Here is a 21726-nt window from a genome sequence, read left to right on the forward strand (position 1 = left end):
GAATTTTCGGAAGATTCAGGTCGGTTGTAACGATGGACCAAAGAAGCACTTAGTGCTTGTTTCCTGAAATGCTTCTTGTACCCCACGCATAATATTCAGGGCTATTCCGGACTATTTGAATCACGTGTGATGGCTCCATTGAGATGAGCATTTGTTCGAAAATAATGGACATATTTAGACAGTTGGACATCTAAGCCGAATTCACCGAAGCATCCAAAGTTGAAATTGAAAATAACAAAGCGAAGAAAACCGCCCTCAAACTCAGGGGATTTACTCGAGCCACATGCACACAGGAATGTGTAAATGTCGGCCGGGATCTGTGTCACAGATTTTTTCTCTATATTTCTAAACTCATCGGCGAAAGTAACGACATTATTGTTTCATAAAAACTTTGGGAGCGAGCATCTGAACCTAGAGAATCGAAAGTACTTTATAAATGAGAACCAAGCGTAAATCTTTCCAATGACGCGGTGATGAAGAGTTGTTGATCCTCTTACTAAAGTGAGCCAGTTGATTCTCGATCGCTTCTGGTCAATGACATTAGGAAATTTGGTGTTTGGACAAAATCACTGAACCCAACTGTGCAACCTTCCTATCAGAGACAGCCTACATTACCAGTTGTTCCCAGTATATATCGTACGTTGTAATGTGTGAAATAAGGAAAAATTTTCATGACATCATTTCTACACGGTCGATTGCCACACAGTATGACGCTTTTACCACGTCTGCTAGTAGCAGTTGAACCAGGCTTTGTTCGTCTGTTGTACTTGTGCAGGCAGCATTTCGATTGGCCACGATTTTAAATTACTCAAGGTGGCTACCAAATCTTTCACTGCTTATAGCATGATATCAGCACAAAAATTTGTCTATTTGCAACGAGTTTTGACAACCAACACTGTGTTATGGCAGGGAACAGCAATCGGATGAATGGTGAGAAAACTAATGCAGCCGACGTTTGACGATTGCAGCGACAAGTTAGTTGCTTTCATTACAAGAAATAATAATGTGAAATTAGAAAGCAATCTTGATGCGAGGTGACCATCCTGATCACATCAAAATCGTTTTCTAATGTAACCTTAGTATTTCTTGGAACAAGATCGATAACCTGGTCGCTGAAATCGTCAGTCATCGAAAAAAGGAAGCAAGACAATTCGCAGTGATGTACCACGTCCATTATTTGGATGAAAGCTTATTCGAATAACAGGTGACACTCGGCATTATATCCACGATATGGTCCTGGGCATATATTACCTTCGGGAAAACGAAACTCTGTGAGGCGAAAGACTAAGTTCATTGGGTATGATTGCACCAGGCCGGGTCTGGAGACCTAAAAGTGACGTATTCACGGCTCTGCAAGTTCCAAAACGGTGTTCAGGTAAAGTTAAGAAAATGTAAGTTAAGTAAAGACTTCGAAATTCAGACCTCATAAGGAATATAGGTAGCTCGATTGTGCAACTTTTTTGTTGTTCTGTTCGTGAACCTATCATGCAGATTAGAAGTTTGAGCTATTTAAAATCTAATATATTCACAAACTCCTTGAAGAAGGCGAATTTCGCAGTGAATGATATCTCGGTCCAAACAACAGATGTCCATCATTGATGACCGGTACAGAACGCACACTATATCCGCTACAATCTTGTTGTTGTCTAGGATTAGTTGGATGATATTCGTGGATCATTTTTCGAACTTTGGAATAGAAATGACTGCCAAAGTTAACGTGAAAATGAAATACCACCTATAAGACTTACAACCAACTGCTTTTCGGAAATGCTATCCACCGTTTCCGGAGTGTTTTCGTGAGAAAATCCGTCCCGATTTTTCATAATTTCCTCTTGTCCTGAACCCAGAAAGGATAGCTGGGCTTTTTTCACCAGGGTTGGTGATGATGTGGCAGTATCTGGTCCTAGTTTTGTCCTGCCAATTAGGTCTTCCAACTTTTCAATATTCCAACGATTTCCCATCTCCTCAGGTTGACTCATCTTCCCCCCAGCTAAGCGGTTAAGTGGAGCTGGTCTCGGAGTTGGTTCAGGAGTCGGGACACGATCCAGAGCAAACGAAAGGCCTATGTCCTTGGCTCGCTGATCGCAGGTTGTCATAATGTTGGTCTTGCTCACGAAGGGTCTTTCGGGGGAAAATCCGTTTCCAACTGCGCTGGATGCACTCGATGGATTGCCTGCAATAGTCAGAAAAATGCGTGATCGATTTGAATTAGAGCTGACAAGAAGTGTCGGAAAAGCGTACACTTTGGGATTAGACTCACTCAGACTGCTTTGTTGCGATGCGTAATCTGAGCTCATTGCGTTCACTCGGTTTGTGACCATCAAATTTCCGTAATTCCCATGATCTCCGGCGTTCGACGAGTAAGAGGACTTTCCTCCAAATTTGTTTGCTAGAGAAAAGGGTAAGACTCTGTGTTGGTGATTTCAATAGGGCTGCTCGTGTGAAAGCATTACCTACATTTTCCCGTGTCAGAAAATATTATCTCTGATCAACAGTGTGATTATCGAGGTCAGTAACCATTACGTTTTTATACTACTAATAGTTGAAGAGTAGAAAACTTACAATCGGAGTTGTTCCTACTGTCCAGCCGCATCTGACAATGGTTGACGCGGCTTCTCTGGGGGCTTATCGGTTCTGATTTGTCATGGGGATAGAAGCCGGATTGGGCTGACTGCTGTCCCAGTGGGTGATACTTTCTCATAGGTGACCAGTGGGGCAAGTTAGCTGAAGTCCTGCCGGCGGAACTGCTTGCCGGCGATGACGTGATGGCCTCATCATCGTTCAAACTCCCGCTACCGGTGAAAGCAACCATAGGGGCTGGTATCGATCTCTGTTGAACAACACACATGTCAGGGGAGCGCTCTTCAATATCGTTTCGGTATCCATTCATTAAACGTCTTTTGTTGGCTATGGGTCGGTATGCGTTATTTTGCTGAATGTGTTCACCACGGTCGTGATTAAAAGGGTCTGAGCTAAGCTCCAGTCCTGGGCGGTGTTTGCTTGAAGACAGGAAGGAGGTGGTCATGTCTCGGGTAAGCCCTTCGCCCACTGTCTGGTTCCACACCATTTGATTGCGGCAGTTTGATGTGTGCTCTACTGAAACGCAGTGATATTCAACGAAGGGAGTAAAAGTACTTGCCAAACAAAATTTAGATGAATAATCCCAACAAACAACTGAGAACTGAATGGCAAGAGTACGCTAATTTTTCGATACAATGTCATCCAAAAATATCTTATAAAAGGTGATAGCCTAGACTGTGAGCGAGAAGTGAGTGAGAACTGTTGCATAGAGTTATCCGTGGTTACTTCCTCGATACTTCATTTGGCCATGTCTGGCGTGTGAGCGGACGTAAAAGTTACCTCTGTTTCAAAGGTTTATTGAAGAATTTCATTGCTAATTTTGAAGGAAATACCGCGGAACTCTGGTAGAGTTGCCGAAACCCCACTCTATTGTCATGTATTGATACCCTGCTGTACCATTCAAAGGTTTATTGAAGAATTTCATTGCTACTCTTGAAGGAAATACCGCGGAACTCTGATAGAGTTGCCGAAACGCCACTCTACTGTCATGTATTGATACCCTGCTGTACCACTAGACGGGTGAAGTCTAGTTTCTTGATGATCGAAATTCAGGAACCGTGCAAGGAGTCGATAAGTGCCCTAGCCAGAACATAAGTAATAGTTGAAACGGGCTTGTAGTCCTAGGACTTTGCCTGATGACGCTAATAAACTTAATAAGTGGGAAACTTCAGCACCTATGACTAAAATTTGGCAACCAACTTTACCTTGCAAAATAAGGGTGCTAGTTTCTGATAACCCAGACATGTTTCAAGCTTAGCAGAGGAGCATAACATTGCTACGAAAGACGTGCCTGCGAATACAGCTTACCGTATCCACCTTGTCCATGAAACCCATGGTCACAACATTCAGAACCTTCGTTCCGCTTGGACTGTTTTCGTCCTATTCCGGGATCGAATCTCCGTGAGCTTCCAGAACACGAACCGGGAGTATCGATATCGCTTCCGGCAGTTGTCGAGTGCCTGTCGTCGATACAACCAGGAATGACTGTCGTCAGTTGGGTCCAAATAGGCCCGCTGGAGTCAGATAAGGCAGCACAACATTTTGGTTCTACTCCTGTCATGTGGCATTTTGAAGCGTGCATCCGATTCGGTGTGGACCAATCCAAACAGGGACGATAGATTCCAGGTGGGTGATGCCCCGAGCATTCATGACTTGAAGGCCTAGGGTCCACAGGTGAGTTGTCCGATAAAGTACATCCAGTCAGGTGGCACCCACTATTCGACCCGCCTGCTCCACTTCCAGTGACACTGCACCCTCCATGACAAGGATCTTGTAAGGAGAAACTAGCTGTTTTCGTGTTGACATCAGTAGGACTGGTTGTGTCCGATCGATACACGTTTGGATAGCCTGGCATGTAGGGTTGCTTGGAGGTAGACCTATAGGAAAGGATACGTTTATATTAGTTTTTTTCAATTCGCAGTAAACCAAAGTTGCTGCTTCGTTATTCGATTTCTTGAATCCTCTTCCCAGCTTAATTTATAGTAAGGTTGTGTTCGGTTCTTTTGGAAACAGCGCTCTTATTCCAACAAACTTTGGTGAAACTGTCAGTCGACTGTCTACTCCCATGTAGTCTCCGACAGAAAAGCTTATTTTGGTGGCACGATATCTGGGTTGCATTAAACGCTCGAATATTATAGCTTACCCATTTGTGTATGCCGCAAAGGTTGTAAGTAAACAATGTGAGTGATATGTTGAAATCAGTTTGCCGATGTAATCATGTTTTTAAATAAACACTTGCTACAGAACTGCGTAAGTTTCGGATCTGAGCGTGCCCTGGGTACTTGAGTTCAAAACAAACTCCCCTGGCACGTTCCCACACTGTGCGTGTTCGTGCGGAAGGAGTCCTTCGAGGAAGTCCGCCGAATGGTACACGGGCACCGATCCCGCGCACACTGTGGAGTGTGATCAGGTCATCTATCTTAAGCTATTCCTTTAGAAAACCATTCCACGTACTTCAGCGTCACTGGTTCAGTGTTCCCCCCCGACTTGGGCAATGCTCCGCAGACATCGATGGGCAAGAAGTTCAAGGTTCTGAATAAATCTTCAGCGTCACTGGTTCAGTGTTCCCCCCCGACTTGGGCAATGCTCCGCAGACATCGATGGGCAAGAAGTTCAAGGTTACTGAATAAATCGAACTGTATTTCTTTGGCTGACTGTTTGAGGCTGTTCCACAAAGAATAACGCTCTTACAGGTCAGTCTACTTGGAGTCTCTAACAGGAAACTGTAGTGTTCCCAATTTCGAAATTCCACGCTAGGTTTATTATGTGTCGTCGTTTCTTCAACATGTTCTATCATCTTGGGTTCCTATAGGCAATTTCCCTCCTATCACTCTCTTCTCATAGCGGTAGTTTCCTGGGCGGGTTAGTAGCACAGCTAACTGAACTGGACGAGCGGTGTAGTCTTGGTTTTTGCTTTTTTTTCACAGAAGGGGGCTGGCACCATCACAGAGACAAGACCATCTGTGTCAGTGGTGTTACTATTCACTTCAGCGCAGTAAAAAATGTCACTCTGCTGCTTGAAGAGTTCACTCAAGCACGTAACACACATGACCTAAGCTGTATAGAATGTAATCAGTACATGCACAGGAATCAATGTTGTGTGGCCCGTCATATTTACTTAATTTGGTGTGAACACAGTAAGTCAGGGATCAGTCAACAACGTCACGAAAGCTGGCGGCGAGTATGAGAAGAAATCAACAAGTTGCTTATGAGAAACCTGCGCACGTCACACGCAGGGTTACGGCACAGGTGAATTTGCAGACCATGTGTGAACAGAAATCTCTGTAATACAGATAGTCTGAAGCAAAATATTTGAATCTCCATCGCCTGTCTCACTGAACTGTTTGAAACTAGGTAATGATTGGAAGGTAGTCAATCCAAATTCTGACCGAATTTTTGACGGCTCGAAAAGCATCAGCAAGTAAACTTTCAAATCCCCACAACTCATACACGAGTCAAGAATTGGGTGCACTACTTTTCATTTGCCTCATTGAACTGAAAATGAAAAATGGATGGGTTTGCCGAGTGACTTTCTTGCCGTAAATGTGGTGCCAAATCTGATTAATGAATGCCGCCAACTATTTTAGGTTCAAATCTATCAATATAACGTGTTAACTCAACTAGTCCAGCGACTGATGCAGAATTAGACACACGTATTTGTTTTGTAAAATTCAGACCAAAGACTAGAAACATCACAAGGGAGAGATTCAGCTGGGTTGCAGATGAGTCTCTCGCAACATCATATTAGTTTGCAAATGAGTGTATTTAGCTAATTTTTTGCAATTTGGTTCCAAGTAGAACATAAGGTCAACGGAAACTAGGAGACTGCGCCTACCTGATGAGCCCCAAGAAGGGCGAAACCGGTAGTGGGTTGTCGACGAATTTCAGCAACCTAATGAGTAGTACATTACAAAGATGTACATGTATCGCGATATCCCGAATATCATAGCAATTGCAACCTGAGGCGGCCTGGTCAGCACATTCAGTTGTCTGGAAACATCACAAACCATAGATCTCTCGCAAAGCCAAATTAGTTCGCAGATGAGTGTATTTCGCCAAAGACAACATTCTTTGTGCAAAAGACTCTGAGTCTTAAGACCGAAGCGGCAAATTAGCCGGAAATCTATTTTTACATATTGTATATGACCCACTGTAAAGCTAGCGTCCCGTAACTACGCATGTAGGATCAGCACTAGGCAACTAAATAATTTTGATTTGTTTTACGACTCACTTTTACGGCTTGGATTGATTTGTTTGGACGAAACATACTTCGATCAGCTCAACGCATTTGTATATGAATGAATTTTTCGTTTTGTTTCTTTCATTTCCATAGGATATTCAGTAACACGACGACGAGGCATACCGATTCTATTGTTCCTCGGTGCCACTCAGCCGTCATTATTCTGTGATAATTCGGTGTTGTAGAGAACTTGGTATCATGAACCTAACTGACAGCCCTACATCATTCTCCAATTTCCGGCACACTTATTTATGTGATAGCTTACTTTTAGAAACTCCCTGTCGTGTGGCTGGAAACGTTAATAGAAGGTGTCAGGTTATTTCTCCCTCTTTGCTAGAACTGTTACCCTAATACTACTGATTTCGACCATAGGTTAAGCTTCCGTGCTGCATATGGGTAGTTGGACGCTAAGCTGTTCCTAGTTCTGGAACAGTTTCATCATAGGGCAGAGGAAAGTGGTCATGGAATAGGCGCCACCGTTGTCTCCTCATAAATAGCAGATGAATTTAAGGATCAAATTTGAAAGGTGAACTATTATTCATCTAGCCCGAATCAGTAGTTAATACGCCGTCTGGTCAGCTGACCAAACCTTCAAAGTAAGCTTACCGTTTCATTATCCCCAGTGAGTTCCGCGACTTTCGACATCGACTGAACAGCACCGCTGTGGCAACCAGTACGATTACCACGGTACCACCGAGTACCGAGCCAACGATAATCCAACGGAGTTGATCCGCTCCACTGGTTTCGTCGACTGCGTTTGTTGAAGGGCGAACTCCAGCTGCCTGATTCTGATCAACCCCCGCTGGAATCACTGTATCCAGAGGCTCGAATATTTCACGGGCATCATAGTATGTCTTTGACAATCGGATCATTCCACCTCCTTGCCCATTAGCTGTGTAATAAGGAGATGAACTGATTAAAAAGCAAAGTGATTGAGTGATTTTTTAAGACTACTGATCTAGTTGTTTATGTGCACATTTATCCATAGTTACCGACACCAGCACGAGAGGGCGAACCCTCTAGTTTTATGGGGTATTGGATTCCGGATTCCTGAGCAACATTAATAATGTTCAGTAAATAACCAAAAATATCCACTCAAAGCTTGGCTGTAAATACACTGTGGGAATGAACATGGACAATGTTCCTACCTCAAGGAATGAGACGCTTGTTTCAGCCACACTAAGGGTTGTTTTGTCGTGTGGCTGTAAGCACAACGAAACAGACATTACCGGATAATCGGTAACCATTGCTTCGGAAGTATGGGTCATAGTATCGGCGGATCCGCAACTAGAATACTAGGAAATAAGTGCTCGGTTGTGCAACGGGTTGTGTAACTTTCAGGGAAGAATGTGTCCAGTACCAGAATCGGCGTTAGCTAGGCCATGTGTTACACATACCGAATAGTCGTACTGTTCCCCGTGCTCAATTCAGAATGACGCAAGAAGAGAGAGGCGGTCTAACTTTGACCACCTATGAGATTCGCATGACTACCCATGTTCGCGATAGGATGCGCTGCAAGGTAGGGCTGCGAACCGATGCCAGTTGGGTTGCAGTTGTCACTTTCTATCCAGCTTCTGAACGAGTGCCTGGGTTGTAGGTCGGTCCCTTCCCTATTCACTTTAATTCTTCTCTTCAATCTAAGACTTACGTAAATTTTGGTTGCACAGCATCCAAATGTCATTTTTGGACAATGATGTTATTCAGTAGATGATGACGATGATGACGGTGATGTCGCTGCATATCTGTCGACAAATGACACCATTAATGTCTATTGAAGGGGAATCCTTCAACTTTTTTGGAAACCCTGATCCGTGGAAGGAAATTTGTATGCAGAAACAACCTTAATAAACACCATCAAGGTAGGCACAAAAAATCTTGCAAACATATATCTTGAATGCCGCTTTAGTGCGCACTACTTTGCTGCAGTGAAATCGCACCTAATGATTGTGCACCACCCGCACTCCACATTCGCACGAGGATCAAAGATTTTCAATCGCTGGCGGCCAAACCGAACATTTTGTTTATGCTGATTGGCCATTGGGAAACAGGATAAGGAATCCACCAAGATTTGTTTTTTACTAAGGTGCGATCACACATCCACGTCATAAATAGGTGCGTCCATATACGCACACGCTCAGCCGATGTGTACTGTCATTTGATGCCTGACGGGTCTTTCTGATGCGGTCTCACATGATTCATTGTCCATTTTCTCTCTCATCTGTCATGGCTGCTTCGCTGATTGGGCGCGAGTGGGCGTTGTTCACTCACTCACTCGCTCATTCCCTCCCCCCTTCCCACCGATGGATCAGCATGCGTGTCATGGTCGATGGGTTGGAGTTTGCCGAACGGGAGTCCTCGCTCCCTCCTCCCTTCCCACTGATGGATCAGTATGCGTGTCATAGTCGATGGGTTGGAGTTTGCCGAATGGGAGTTTTTTGGGGTTGGTGGTCGCGAGGTCTATTGTTTACTCTTGACCCTGATGTCCCAGTTCGTCAACTGATTGCAGTGCTGAAGAGTGTGCGCTGAAATGCACACCATTCAACGAACCCACTAAGTTCCTCTCCGCTGGGCACAGAAGAGTTGATAACCAAGGCTGTCAAGGACACCTACGTAGGTCGACGGCGTAAAATTCTATTGTTCACAGGCCTCACATTTACTGTGAGGGAATGTTTCAGTGACAGATGTGAAACGCTACCAAGAAAATGTGTTAAAAGCCATCAATCACCCTTGCCCTATTCTGTATTCCAGCAGCAATGAAACTGACAGTGGAGTTTCTGTTGAACGAACCAGAGTAAACTTGTTTTGAATCTCTTTGGAAAATGTCTGACGGTAGTAATCGACCCCATTTTTACGTCCACATGTCTCACTCTCTGGGCGCATAATGGCTTTGCAATCGGGCAGAACAAATAAACTGACAGTGGAATTTCTGTTGAACGAACCAGAGTAAACTTGTTTTGAATCTCTTTGGAAAATGTCTGACGGTAGTAATCGACCCCATTTTTACGTCCACATGTCTCACTCTCTGGGCGTATAATGGCTTTGCAATCGTGCAGAACAAATGTAAACTCACAGCCCGAACCAGGCATAGGAGCAGACTGCTGCACAGTTTGGGGGAATCCAGAAACCCGAAGTTTTGTGATGGGTTTTGATGGATAGCGTAATAAGCTATGCGCTTCTTCAGCTTTGAGGTTGGCCCAAATATCCCAACTTAATAAAAGTAAGACCGACCTACAGCTTACTTACATAAACAGACCATCACCCCAGAGTGAGCGCTTTTCCCCAGGTCCAAGTTTCTTACAGCAATAGCTGATACCATTATCTCCGCTCTTTGACAACTTGATTGAACCCTGCCTTTTACCTCAAGGACTGAAGGTAAACTTAATTGAACCGTGTGCTTCATCTTGGGGACAAACGCCAGGCTTGGACGTCACGTTCATCGTTCACTACTTGAATTAATTCGGAGTGTCACTGGTAGGTCTTAGTGTGATACAGTACAATGCCACAAGCAAAGTAACTTGCGTTCCGTATCACCACACTTCACTTTGATAGATTTAATCGATATCGTACAGATTATTTGCTGATACGATTTACCGCATTAAAAATCGATACGCCAAACTGTAATCTGCTAACCAAACTCATTGTTTCGAAGAAATTTATGTTTTCTACAACGTATCCGATTAATGGACTCACAGTCTGGGGTCCGGAAGGCAACCACTGGGGAAAACGGTGATGTCCCATGTCTGTTTCGGGCTACCATTCGCAGGAAGTAGATCTGCTTCGGTTGTAGACCGGGTAAGTTGCCGGAGTTCATACTACCAGGGACAGTGTGTTCTGACCAATCATTAACACTTTTCGATCGATCTGCACTCAGGTAGATTACGTAGGCCCCTATTTCTCCATTGGCCCGCAAAGGTGCATCCCAGTGGAGACGGACAAGCACACCGGATTTCGCTGAAGACGGTTTACTTTCACGTCCACCCACTTCGTTTTGCGCGAGGGGGTCGACTACTTCCCGTGGTACGGAGATTCGAATATTCGTAGGCGCGTCTGATGGGTCTATAAGGTTGATCCAGTGTACATGGAAGTTTGAGATCAGAAACCATCAGTAAACAGAGTCTGATTCAAGGATAAAACTGGTTCCCTCTGTTTGCTTTCAACTAAGTTTGGATTGTACAGATCTCAGTGACGGCCGATCTAAGACACGTAACTGGACGACACTATGCGATGATGGTCGCTTCTGGCGAATGCATTGCCACTGGTGAATCGTATTTATGTGGTGAAGCCTAGGATGGCATTAATTATTCCAAGCCGTTCGTCATGCAGTTTGGAACAAGCTAAGGGATTTTATTCACTGTAACTCCATAGAAAGTCTAGTGCAGACAGACTGTTATCATTGAAAATTTGAGCGAATTCTTTGAATAACTGGTAGTAAAATAATGTAATGGGTAGGACTGGGTAACATCCAGATAAGTTCAGAGTATGCCTTCCACTGTAAGCAGCCCAGACTGAAGAGCTCTTAAAATCTTGAGGAATGATTTTATAGATTTACCACAAGTTTGGGGACAGGATGGTAGCCTGGATCTGCTTCTAAAACCAGCAGTTAAAAAGATCTTTTAGAGCGCGGTGGAGGGGAATCAAAATGTCTGAAATCACAATGAGTGCTGACCAAGTGTCCCGGCGGATTGTTAGTCAGATGTGTGTTTTGGGAGGTCGTATTAGAGCACAGGTGGTACACTTGACTGCTGAATATAGGAACCGGAGTGACCTGGAAAACCAATATTCAGGAACTCTTCAACGGCGGCTTGATAGACAAACACTGTGAGCACATAGATTATGAGTTTGATATATGATGCTGGTCGACTAGATCAGTTTCGAAAGTAACTGACATGCTATTCTCAGTCACTTCGTTGGGGCAAAGCAACCGATATTTAATGTATCCACCTGAGATGACCGGGTAGCCTGTGTCCACTATTTGGTTTTCCGAACTTTAGAACTTCAATTCCAAGAACTTTGAAAGATACGCACTGGTCGTTCATGACAAGGGCCCGACCCCCCGGTTAGTCTATGCAACAAATGCAAACAAGAGTAAAGCAGTCTAAGACTGATTATTTGTCGTAGTTGTCCCAACTGGGCAATTGTAAACTGCAAACTGCAAACCACAGTTATGTAAACTTGAGCGTTTTCTGAGTAGCACTACCAAAAGGAAGCAACATACATAGTCACTTTTGTTACCGGTGATAGTTCTTTCGTCACTAGGATTGACCTCCTGTGCTTTAGTCACTTTGAGCCCATCATCCTGAATGTCCTAGGAGCATATTTTTCTATTAAACGAACCCAATTTCGATTGCGTGAATTATTAGCGGAACAGGCAAATTTTGTGTAGTAGACACTTTGTTTTAGAAATGGCAATGCTCCGGGATATATTACACGTCGTATAAGAATATTATTTAAAGAAACATCTGAACTTCTAGATCCAAGCATTCGTTCTACTATGTTATTGCGCAAAACAAACCCTGAAGGCAAGTCGTTGGTCCTCGGTTTTTCACTGGTGATCTGCGTTGCACGCTTCACAAGCCTGATTAGTCGCATTACATGGTAGCTGTCACAAAGATCGAGCGGAACGGGGGCTAAACCAACTACTCAATCCCAAATCACCTAGTACTCACAGGTGTCCAGTCAACCACTCGAATAACCTGGCATTATTTGCCGGCCAACTAACACTAAACTCAAGCATATCGTTCGCTTTCAGACTACTTGCTCCAACTTTGTGCGCAAAGGTGAATCCTCTACCAACATGATCAAGCCTTTCATGGACCCATCAACTAGGAACAGGGCCATCCTAATCGCTTAACTGTGCCTCAGGCCTTCATCCACTAAACTTCCGATGATGCAATGCTACAATCAATTTTTCAGGCAGTTTTCGCTTTTTCCGCCCAGACTTGCCGAGCTGAACAGTAGGCTACTGGCTGTCTCAAGCTCTATATTCATAAGTGATTAATTCTTGCTACACACGCTGGCAGCGCACGCTCGGACAAACCCGTTATCTCCTAACAGGTCTGGCAATCTGCACAGAATCAGTCGATCTGGCAGGCTTTGACTACAACAGCTTCACAGAGAAGCTGAAACTGCTTTTTTCTTGCAGAGATGGCAGTCGATAGGCCTAATCTGAAGTAGGCATTGAGATCTTGATGGATGACAGCCGGTAAGACATTTTCCGATTTTGTTAGAGTTGACGCAACCGGGCTTGCTTTCTATGTATTGTAAAAACGATCTACCACGGTACGATGGTGTATAACTTCTGTACCACACCCCGTTAATTAGTGGAATTAACCCCAGTATTCAGCTGCCATAACGCAATAATACGGACTAGTAGGCACTGCCATTTGCAGTCTATAAAGTGTCAGTCAGCTTGAAATGCATCAAGAGACTAGGGTTGTATAAATGATATCGGTTTGTGGTAAAGCTTTTTACCAACATGTTTTACTATAGTGTATTGATCATGATGCTTTATCCGAATTGAATGTAGATCAGTCAAACATTCTGGAAGAAACACGAGCTTGTAAATTTGATTCCATATCCACTCAGTCGTAGAAGCGGGAATGTTTGGCTGAGTGCACGCTGGCATCTAGTCGGTGGATCCTTGTAAGACTGACAGTAGAACGGACGCAAGTCCACGAATAAGCTGTGAAAATCTCTGAACCCGAGCACATCTAATTAGTCACAATTATGGAACGTGTCAACTCTCAATAATTTGTAGTATGATACTTAATATGTCATGGGCTTACGACCATAAACAACTCCAAACTATCTTGTGGATGCCTGCAATAAGCACAGTAGAACTGGTCAGTTCAGATCCGTTTCGCATTAGTAAGAATCCTGTGTCTCACTGTGGAAACACAAGCAAACACTACGGTACCAAAAACTTGACTGACGAGACAAAAATCTGCAACGAAATTGTGGCATCTAGTTATACAGAGAGGTCTTTGGCACTGAAATCCCACTGCTAATTCATCGTAACAGTAATAAATTCACTTTTAAAAATGGAATCTGAACGCGGTCGAGTATCGAATAACTTAAATTTATGCTTCTCAAGCGAGGACAGAATCTTTTGAATATGAGTGAGTTTTATTGCTTGTGAATCTCAAAGAAATTGGCCGACGGAAAGTCATCATCCGACTGAAGACGGAATGAAGTGATTGATACCACGCATGGATCACTAGTGTGAAAAGAATAGAGGTGCAGTTGTCTGGGCTAAAATGGTTAACCGTCACGGCTCGTACTCGCATCAGCTAGAGCGGCCTAACCGGAATGCCCAACTGAAATAATTCTGCTTCTAGATTTCTTACTAATTTCAAGACGCCTTGTGATAAAACAAGCATCAGGTTAAACCTAGCATTGATTTCTCTCAGAGAATAACGAACAAGGTTTTGACTGGAATACGACTTGAGTATTCGAGCTAGAGCAGCTCTAGGTGAATACCGATAATTCTCTTAAAAGGAACAAGCAGTGTACAAACTACTCAGTTTTTAAGGATGAAATGCCACCCATACATCAATTCAGTTATGGTGTGACACGACCTCCGGAAATGTTCGTTGTGATGGCACCGGGTCATATATTCATGTGAATAATGTACCGTACTAATAAACAATTTTCGGCGGTGAATAGCAAGGCCGTACAAACACCGTTAAAAATGGCATTTTGAGTAGTCGTACAATCAGGCTGAAAACAAAGTGAAATTCCAGCATCAATGTGAATCTAGGTAATTTTATCGTGAACAAGATCGGAGTGCACATTTCTGTCAACAAAACAAGAAGTGCAGCGCCAGAAAGGGCACATTTTTATGACCATGCATATCGTTGATGGTCTTGCAAATGTGAATTACCCTGGTTTCTACTTCATCTTCCATGCCAATCATTCAAGTGAAAACTCGTTCTGAGTTTGTCTCGGTTCTGCAGGGATGTTTGCATAAACTTCCCCACGGGGGAGTGAACAAGAAGAACACGCACTTCAATAGATCATTGATTCCTCGACGCCTTACCGCGGCACGTGAACCGTTGGCTGGTGAGCGTCAAGCGGGCGTCGATCACACTTTACCACTTTGTCAGATGTTACAGCAACACATCAATAGTGAAATACTGAGGCGAACAATGGAAGTTCTTCATAACCGCGGTGTTCTTATTTTTGACCGTGAGAATCATGTCCATCAGGAGTGCGCAGACGACATCACCGTCATATTTGAAGATGAAGGAGCAGTACAAGTCTTGTTGAATTAAGTGATCATCTATTCACCTGTCGGCATGCGCCCTGCACCGCCAAAGCACAAAGTAATGCTTCACAATGTGTAGTCTCTGAACGTACCCCTTACAATTCTATGAGATTCGCTGGAAACTTTGGAGGATTCTACATGCCTCAGTAGCCGTATTAGCTCCGACGGATTTGTATCTGATGAATTCAGTGCATGAATATCAAAGGTCCAAATCCCGTTCGCTAACTGTCCGGAGGCCAGCCGTCCCTAATAACCGAACATCACATCATTTGGACGGATGTGACACGCGCAGGACATGGAGCAAACGAAGGCATACATTGACTGGTCAGAATGCCAGCCAATCCGAGTCGAGCATCCGACTCGACGCTTCTCGTCCCCTCGTGGAGATTCTGGCACGACCTTGGGGAACACTCTGTGACTACGGTATAAATACAGCTGTACTAATTTTCCTTTGTCTCCATAAAGGGCTGTGTAGAGCTACCGTGCCTTTTGATATACCCTAATGGGCGGAGCAGGAAGCCAAGGGACCAATATAGATTTGCACTACCGTTCAGCAAGACACAACACTAACTTGCGTTATTCGTGGCGCCAAAACGGTCCCCAATGGGTCTCAAGTATCGCTTGTATAAGGCTACATTAAGGGCTGCATTGTTGTATGATTGCGAAACACGGCCTCTGCGGACAGTTGATGTGAGGCGTCTTCGGGTTTGGGAGCATCTCAGAGGCGCTGCTAGTTGTAGTTGGTGTCAACGAATTCGTAACAAGGTGATTAGACAATGGGTAGTTGGTTGTGCATCAAGTAATTAAATCGCGAAAAACATCGAGCACTATCGACTCCAATGACTTGACCATGTTGTACGCATGCCGAAACGCCGCCTACCGAGACGAGTGTTGTTTTCTGTGCCTCTTACAGAATAGCGAAGACCGCGAGGTGGACAGCATGTGAATTGGCAGGAGAAGACGAAGGAGGTTTCGAAGGGTTTTGATGTTGTTTGTTCAGTGCGCCTTTCAGGATGGGGTCCTTGTGACCTCGACCGTACTTGGCAGGAGACATTCCAAGAAATGGTGACTGATCGATGCCGGAGGCGTTCGAGCTGTTAGTTTCATTCCAGATAGTCATATTGGGCGCTTGGAGATGTGGGCACCTCATTATGTTTGATATAGGTCAGCACTAAGTCCCCTCCCTCACCTATTCTCCTTCTCTTCTTTAAATTCTAAGGCCTCAAATTAAACTATATGGCAGCAAATTATCAGTGTCAATACTGATGTTGCTTTCACCGGTAATGGTGCCAATCGAAGGCACAAGTTCAATTGGGACACAAGAGGACCCTCATTCAAATTAAAGATAACTTTCTGAAAAGGGACTGAAATGCATCTGTTGTGTGCTGTTGCTTTTTTAGGGAGCGGGTTCACTTGATCGGACCATTTTTATTATTGACACTTGCGGTACAGTCAAAAATAATTCCAATAAGGACAAAAGTATCGACCGCAAACGTCCACTTCTTGCTGAAAGTTTTCCAAGCACAGATTGCAAGACAGTACGCTGGCAACATGAGTGAACTTTCAAAATTAATTTAGTTTTAAGCTTGCTAAAGTATAAGCATGATTCAAAGAAATATGTCAAAATTTAACTGGTGCTTAGTAGAAAATAAAATGGTCTGTTCTGAAGTGATGATTTACTGCACCGCTGCTGTGCAGCTGGTAGTCAACTTGACTTTAACGCTGAAATAACCCAAACCATTAACAGCAGATAGTGTTTGGTAACTTCGGAATCGTGTTTTGTGTTAATCAGACAGCTAAAAAGAAGACTCACTTTTGCCAAAAGTCTCAAAGCCCTGTACCATACTCCAGCATAGCTCAGGGGATATCGTTTGGCCCTTCACTGGCATGTGGAAACTAGCCCCTTCGGTAGGGGGATCCAATAAACAAACTCCAAACTCATATTGTGTTGCCGGCTGAAGACCTCGAAGGACCGCTTTGAACGGCCACGATTGCTGAGAAGCCGCTGTGGTGGGATTCAGTGGCACACTCAAATTAACCGTGATCACGGTGGCCTCTGATGAAGGGGTTCCTGTCTGAAAGGTCTGCATGGTGGACCGATCGACGTTAATTGGATAGTATTTTATTTTAAACAGAAGCACCTGGGATTGCAGACGAGTTGGGAGCTCCGGCAGTTCCCAACCCACACGAGCCCATGTTGATCCAACAGCCCGCACAACAAGGTTCACAGGGATAATCGGACCGTTAGATGAGAGGGTTCCGGTATCTGTAGAGTAAATAAGGGATAAAAAGATTCAGATGTCAACATTTAGGCTGGAGGTAGGATGAAATAGAGTGGGTCGCAGTTGAAGATGACGTCATTCCAACGAACATAGACTAGTCCTGACGGGCAACCTTCTGAATTGCTGAGTTGTTCGAAGCACTGCATGGTATTGTTACAATTTCGTGTTAGAATAAACAATTTTTGAGCTGACTACAACGTCCTTAGGTTGAAGGATCATGGCTTTTTGTAAAGGGAATGCACACGGTCAAAGGGCGACTCATCTTCCCAACTTCCTAGTTTTCACTTGAGGTTTGGTTTAGCAAATGTTAAAAAAGGAAATTTGGATTAGTTTTTCGCCAGCCTACCCTGAACTGATCATCCCATCCAATCAAGAGCATGAAAAAAGCCATGGGGTTTGCAACTGAATTTCCTCAGTAAACTGGTGGCTTCGTGCTTAACAATCTAATCATGTCGTGCCTCCAATGCACTATCTTGTACAATCTACACCAGTAAGATTTTTAATTAGTTTTTGAACAACTCTTTAAACATCAGAGAAATTCAGATCATGGCCAGATCAATTAGAAATAGTCCAGTGCATCTGGATATCAAATTTTTCGACAATCCAAGTACTCACAAAGCATGTGTGATGCTTACAAGTATCGTATTCAAGACTAGAACTCGAGAACAGTTAGTGGACAAAGTCGTTTATTAGGTTGAACCATGCCTGAGACACGGGACAACAGCATACAAAAAGGGGGAGGTTTAGTTTTAGTAAGCTGATAAAGAACAGGACAGAAGCTTGCGTCATGACCCCATACAGAGATTTGAACTGGTTTGTAAAGATTCCTGTGTGTGGGGGGGGGCAAGTAACATCAATTTGAAAGAGTTTACGATACGTTTCACACAGCACACAAATCATGTGCGGAAGATATTTCAAATCAGGATCACATGGCGGAGCTAAAAATCTTTCCGATACATGCCCAAAATGACCAAAAAACAGCCTTTTAGCCAGGTGGAAAACAGATGGATAGTAAAGACAAAAGGGACTATTAAGGTCATGACAACTTTAAAAATTATGCTCTTAGATGGATTTCGATTAGCTTCAATTAATGTTGACACTCTCCAGTTCAGGCCATGACACAACCACCAAGAAAGCCTTCGTCAGCGGGACCATCACCAGGAGGCTCATTTAGTAAGCATGGCCAAAGGAGAGCATTGAACAAGGGAACGATGATTCAACACAAATAAACAGAGGTCTTGAGAGGAGATGACCGTAGCTGTACATTTTACTATATATTATTTATTTTTCACCTGTGCATAAGGCCGTTGCAAAATATCTTGTGTGATGCGTGCACGAAATTTAGAATCATCTTTCCCCGGGTGATTTTGAAGACTTGTGCCCGAACACATTAGAGAAACGATACATTGAAAACAATACGCAAGGGAAGCCACTAATTTGGAGAACGTTGTGGGCGTATTTTAACCAAAACAGCGGGTACCCATGTTCACTCCGCAGCGAGAGATTTCTTGAATTTTTCAACCTAAATTAAAATTGACGGAAAGGTAACTGAAAATGCTGAAATTTTTGTAGAAATCACCTTGAATCGCCATATGTGGAACAGTGAGTCAGTGATCAGCTACGTCGCGCTATAACTTTCATGGATCCTATCTGGTAAAGATTCTTGAATTCATCTTAGAATGCCAGAAAAAATCCTGCCTACTGTTGCATGCTTATCTAAATAATTTCGAAATAAAATATCAAAATTAAAATTTTCTGTGGCTGGCTGAACTATACATCTATTTTGCATCCATTTTACATCCGTGGGAGAAATTTTGAAAGTACTGCAACTTGACACATTAAAGTTTGTGTTCCAATGGGCTCTCCACTTGGTCCGCTGAGAGATACCTAGAGCAACCCTGAATTTCGACTGGGTCACCAGGCAGGCAGCGAACTATGATTATAGCTTTCGTATATCAATGTCCGCCACTTGAAGGCCCGTCGGTAATGCACATAGTACTGTGGCATCATTTCAGTGTGTTGCACTCAGGATTAAACAGATGCCCAACCCATCAGGGTTTGCCAAGCGCTGAGCAGCATAAAATAGCATCATTGCACGCTCTGTATTTTCGAGCTATCCTTATATAAAACTACGGTCAGAACCACCGTAGGATTGAGTTACAGTAAGATCTTAGCCTTCGGATATGGTGGGCTTGTGTGCAGACTTCTCGATTTATACATTGATGAAAAGAGTTTAAGCAATAGTGCTGAACTTGAGAAATTACTGCTTTCGTATAACAGAATGTCTGAGTGTTCTCTACGGAGTAAACCACAGCTAAAACTTTTTGAATAAGTCAAGTCAGAATTTTTCAAGGAAAGTACTGGAATGATCAATTTGTTAGTAGTTTGGGGAGACTTGGGTTTTTTGTGGAAATTTTGTCCTGCCACTGAAGCCGTGCTGAAAAACCGGAAAACACCTTACAGCTGTTTTATTCTTATTGGGAATCGTCGGGGGTGCGCATCTCACGAAACTCCGGAAGGTCTCGAACCCGTGACCTCCTGGCTAGTAGTTTGATCATTCAATCATTCTGCCACGGGCGGCTAATCAGCAGAGTGATTAACTCACATTTAGACAGGATATAGCATTGCTCATTGTTCAGTCACGGTATCCACATCACGCAGTTACACTTATTGACTGGCTCCTCGAGCATCGGCTTCTCAGTTGTAAGTTTCACTCATCAGATGAAGTTTATTCTTCCAATTAGCTACTTATGAGTTGTTGGTGGTGTGAGGAGATTTGGGTTTTTTGACAACCAGGACCGGGGAAAGGACATTTGGTCGGAGTCATTTCACTGTGAACACAGCTAATTAATGATGTCAAAATGCCTTCATTTTCCAGTTGTGCCACTATGAGCTAATAGATAGATAGATAGATAGATAGATAGATAGATAGATAGATAGGTAGATAGATAGATAGATAGATAGATTAGATAGATAGATAGATAGATAGATTAGATAGATAGATAGATAGATAGATTAGATAGATAGATAGATAGATAGATTAGATAGATAGATAGATAGATAGATTAGATAGATAGATAGATAGATAGATTAGATAGATAGATAGATAGATAGATTAGATAGATAGATAGATAGATAGATTAGATAGATAGATAGATAGATAGATTAGATAGAATAGATAGATAGATAGATAGATAGATAGATAGATAGATAGATAGATAGATAGATAGATAGATAGATAGATAGATAGATAGATAGATAGGTGTGTAGGTAGATTCGTTAACTTAATCCAATCTGTATGACAAGATATCAACTTATTATTATCACAATATAGGTAATAATGCAAAAAAGCGTGGGAACGCAAGAAAGCCAAAGGAGTAGAAAGCTTTTTTTCAGATGGATCTTTGCAATATCGTGGATGAGGAATCAACGGGCTGAAAACGGCAATCGAGCCTTTTTATAAGGGAATCCAAAACAATGGTTTTCAAGTCACCTTGAGAAAGATTATCTTGACGATAAAGCAATTCGAAAAGGATGCTAAACGTTGACGGAAATGTGGGTGGGTGGGAAAAAGCACTCAAAGGACGACAGTTTTACATGAGATGGGGAGTGCACCGTCCGGGACTTGAGTGTTAGGACTCGTTTGAGCAAAAAGGATGCTAAACGTTGACGGAAATGTATGTGGGCGGGAAAAAGCACTCAAATGACGACAGTTTTACATGAAATAGGGAGTGCACCGTCCGGGGCTTGAGTGTTAGGACTCGTTTGAGTGGACGAAATCCCTCTTGAGTAGACCAGGAAAAAAGAGGAAATCCTATCTGAGATTCAGATGAACCGCCAGCATGCAGTATCCCCTACATTTGGCTGAATTCCGTGTGAGTGTTCTGTTTATAAAGTCTTTTGCAAATAGGTGTCGAATACTGGTAAGGCAATAAAAAGTCATGTGATGGTTGCGTCAGAGACAATTCATCTTTTCGTGCCAGAAGAGACCTAAGATACTGAAAACCCGACTGTCATACTAGGAAAAAAATATCTAAAAACCAAGTGCTCCTTTATGCATAAATTACGAAATTTAGGGTAGTGTAACAGACGTCACATCATAACCATTTCGTGTACAGTTTCAAATTAACAGTCAACAAGTCGATCCCTTATTCAACTACTCAATCATTCAATAAGTCAATCAATCAACAAATTAGTCAGCCAGTCAGTCAGTCAGTAGTTCATTTCCCCAAATCAGCACCAATTACTCAATCTCACTGCACTTGACGTTCCCACTGATGTGATAATAATTACCTATGATATAACTGATGACGAGAAAGGCAACGTAAACCCGAGTGAAAGTTCTCACATTCACAAAG

The 21726-nt window shown here is 43.2% G+C and overlaps 1 protein-coding gene across 1 annotated transcript in view; it reads right to left on the reverse strand.

Moving 5' to 3' along the window:
* The window catches only part of T265_04114 (hypothetical protein), a gene marked incomplete at both ends in the record, with an annotated part of 62717 nt that overhangs the window by 7369 nt on the left and 33622 nt on the right, over positions 1–21726 (reverse strand). The window contains 6 exons of the mRNA XM_009168772.1: positions 1749–2389; positions 2563–2985; positions 3889–4457; positions 7427–7712; positions 10511–10876; positions 16900–17352. Coding sequence (XP_009167036.1) covers positions 1749–2389; positions 2563–2985; positions 3889–4457; positions 7427–7712; positions 10511–10876; positions 16900–17352 — 2738 coding nt within the window. The remainder of the gene's footprint in view (positions 1–1748; positions 2390–2562; positions 2986–3888; positions 4458–7426; positions 7713–10510; positions 10877–16899; positions 17353–21726) is intronic.

This window comes from Opisthorchis viverrini (genome assembly GCF_000715545.1).
Source record: "Opisthorchis viverrini unplaced genomic scaffold opera_v5_65, whole genome shotgun sequence".
Classification (NCBI taxonomy): Eukaryota; Metazoa; Platyhelminthes; class Trematoda; order Opisthorchiida; family Opisthorchiidae; genus Opisthorchis; species Opisthorchis viverrini.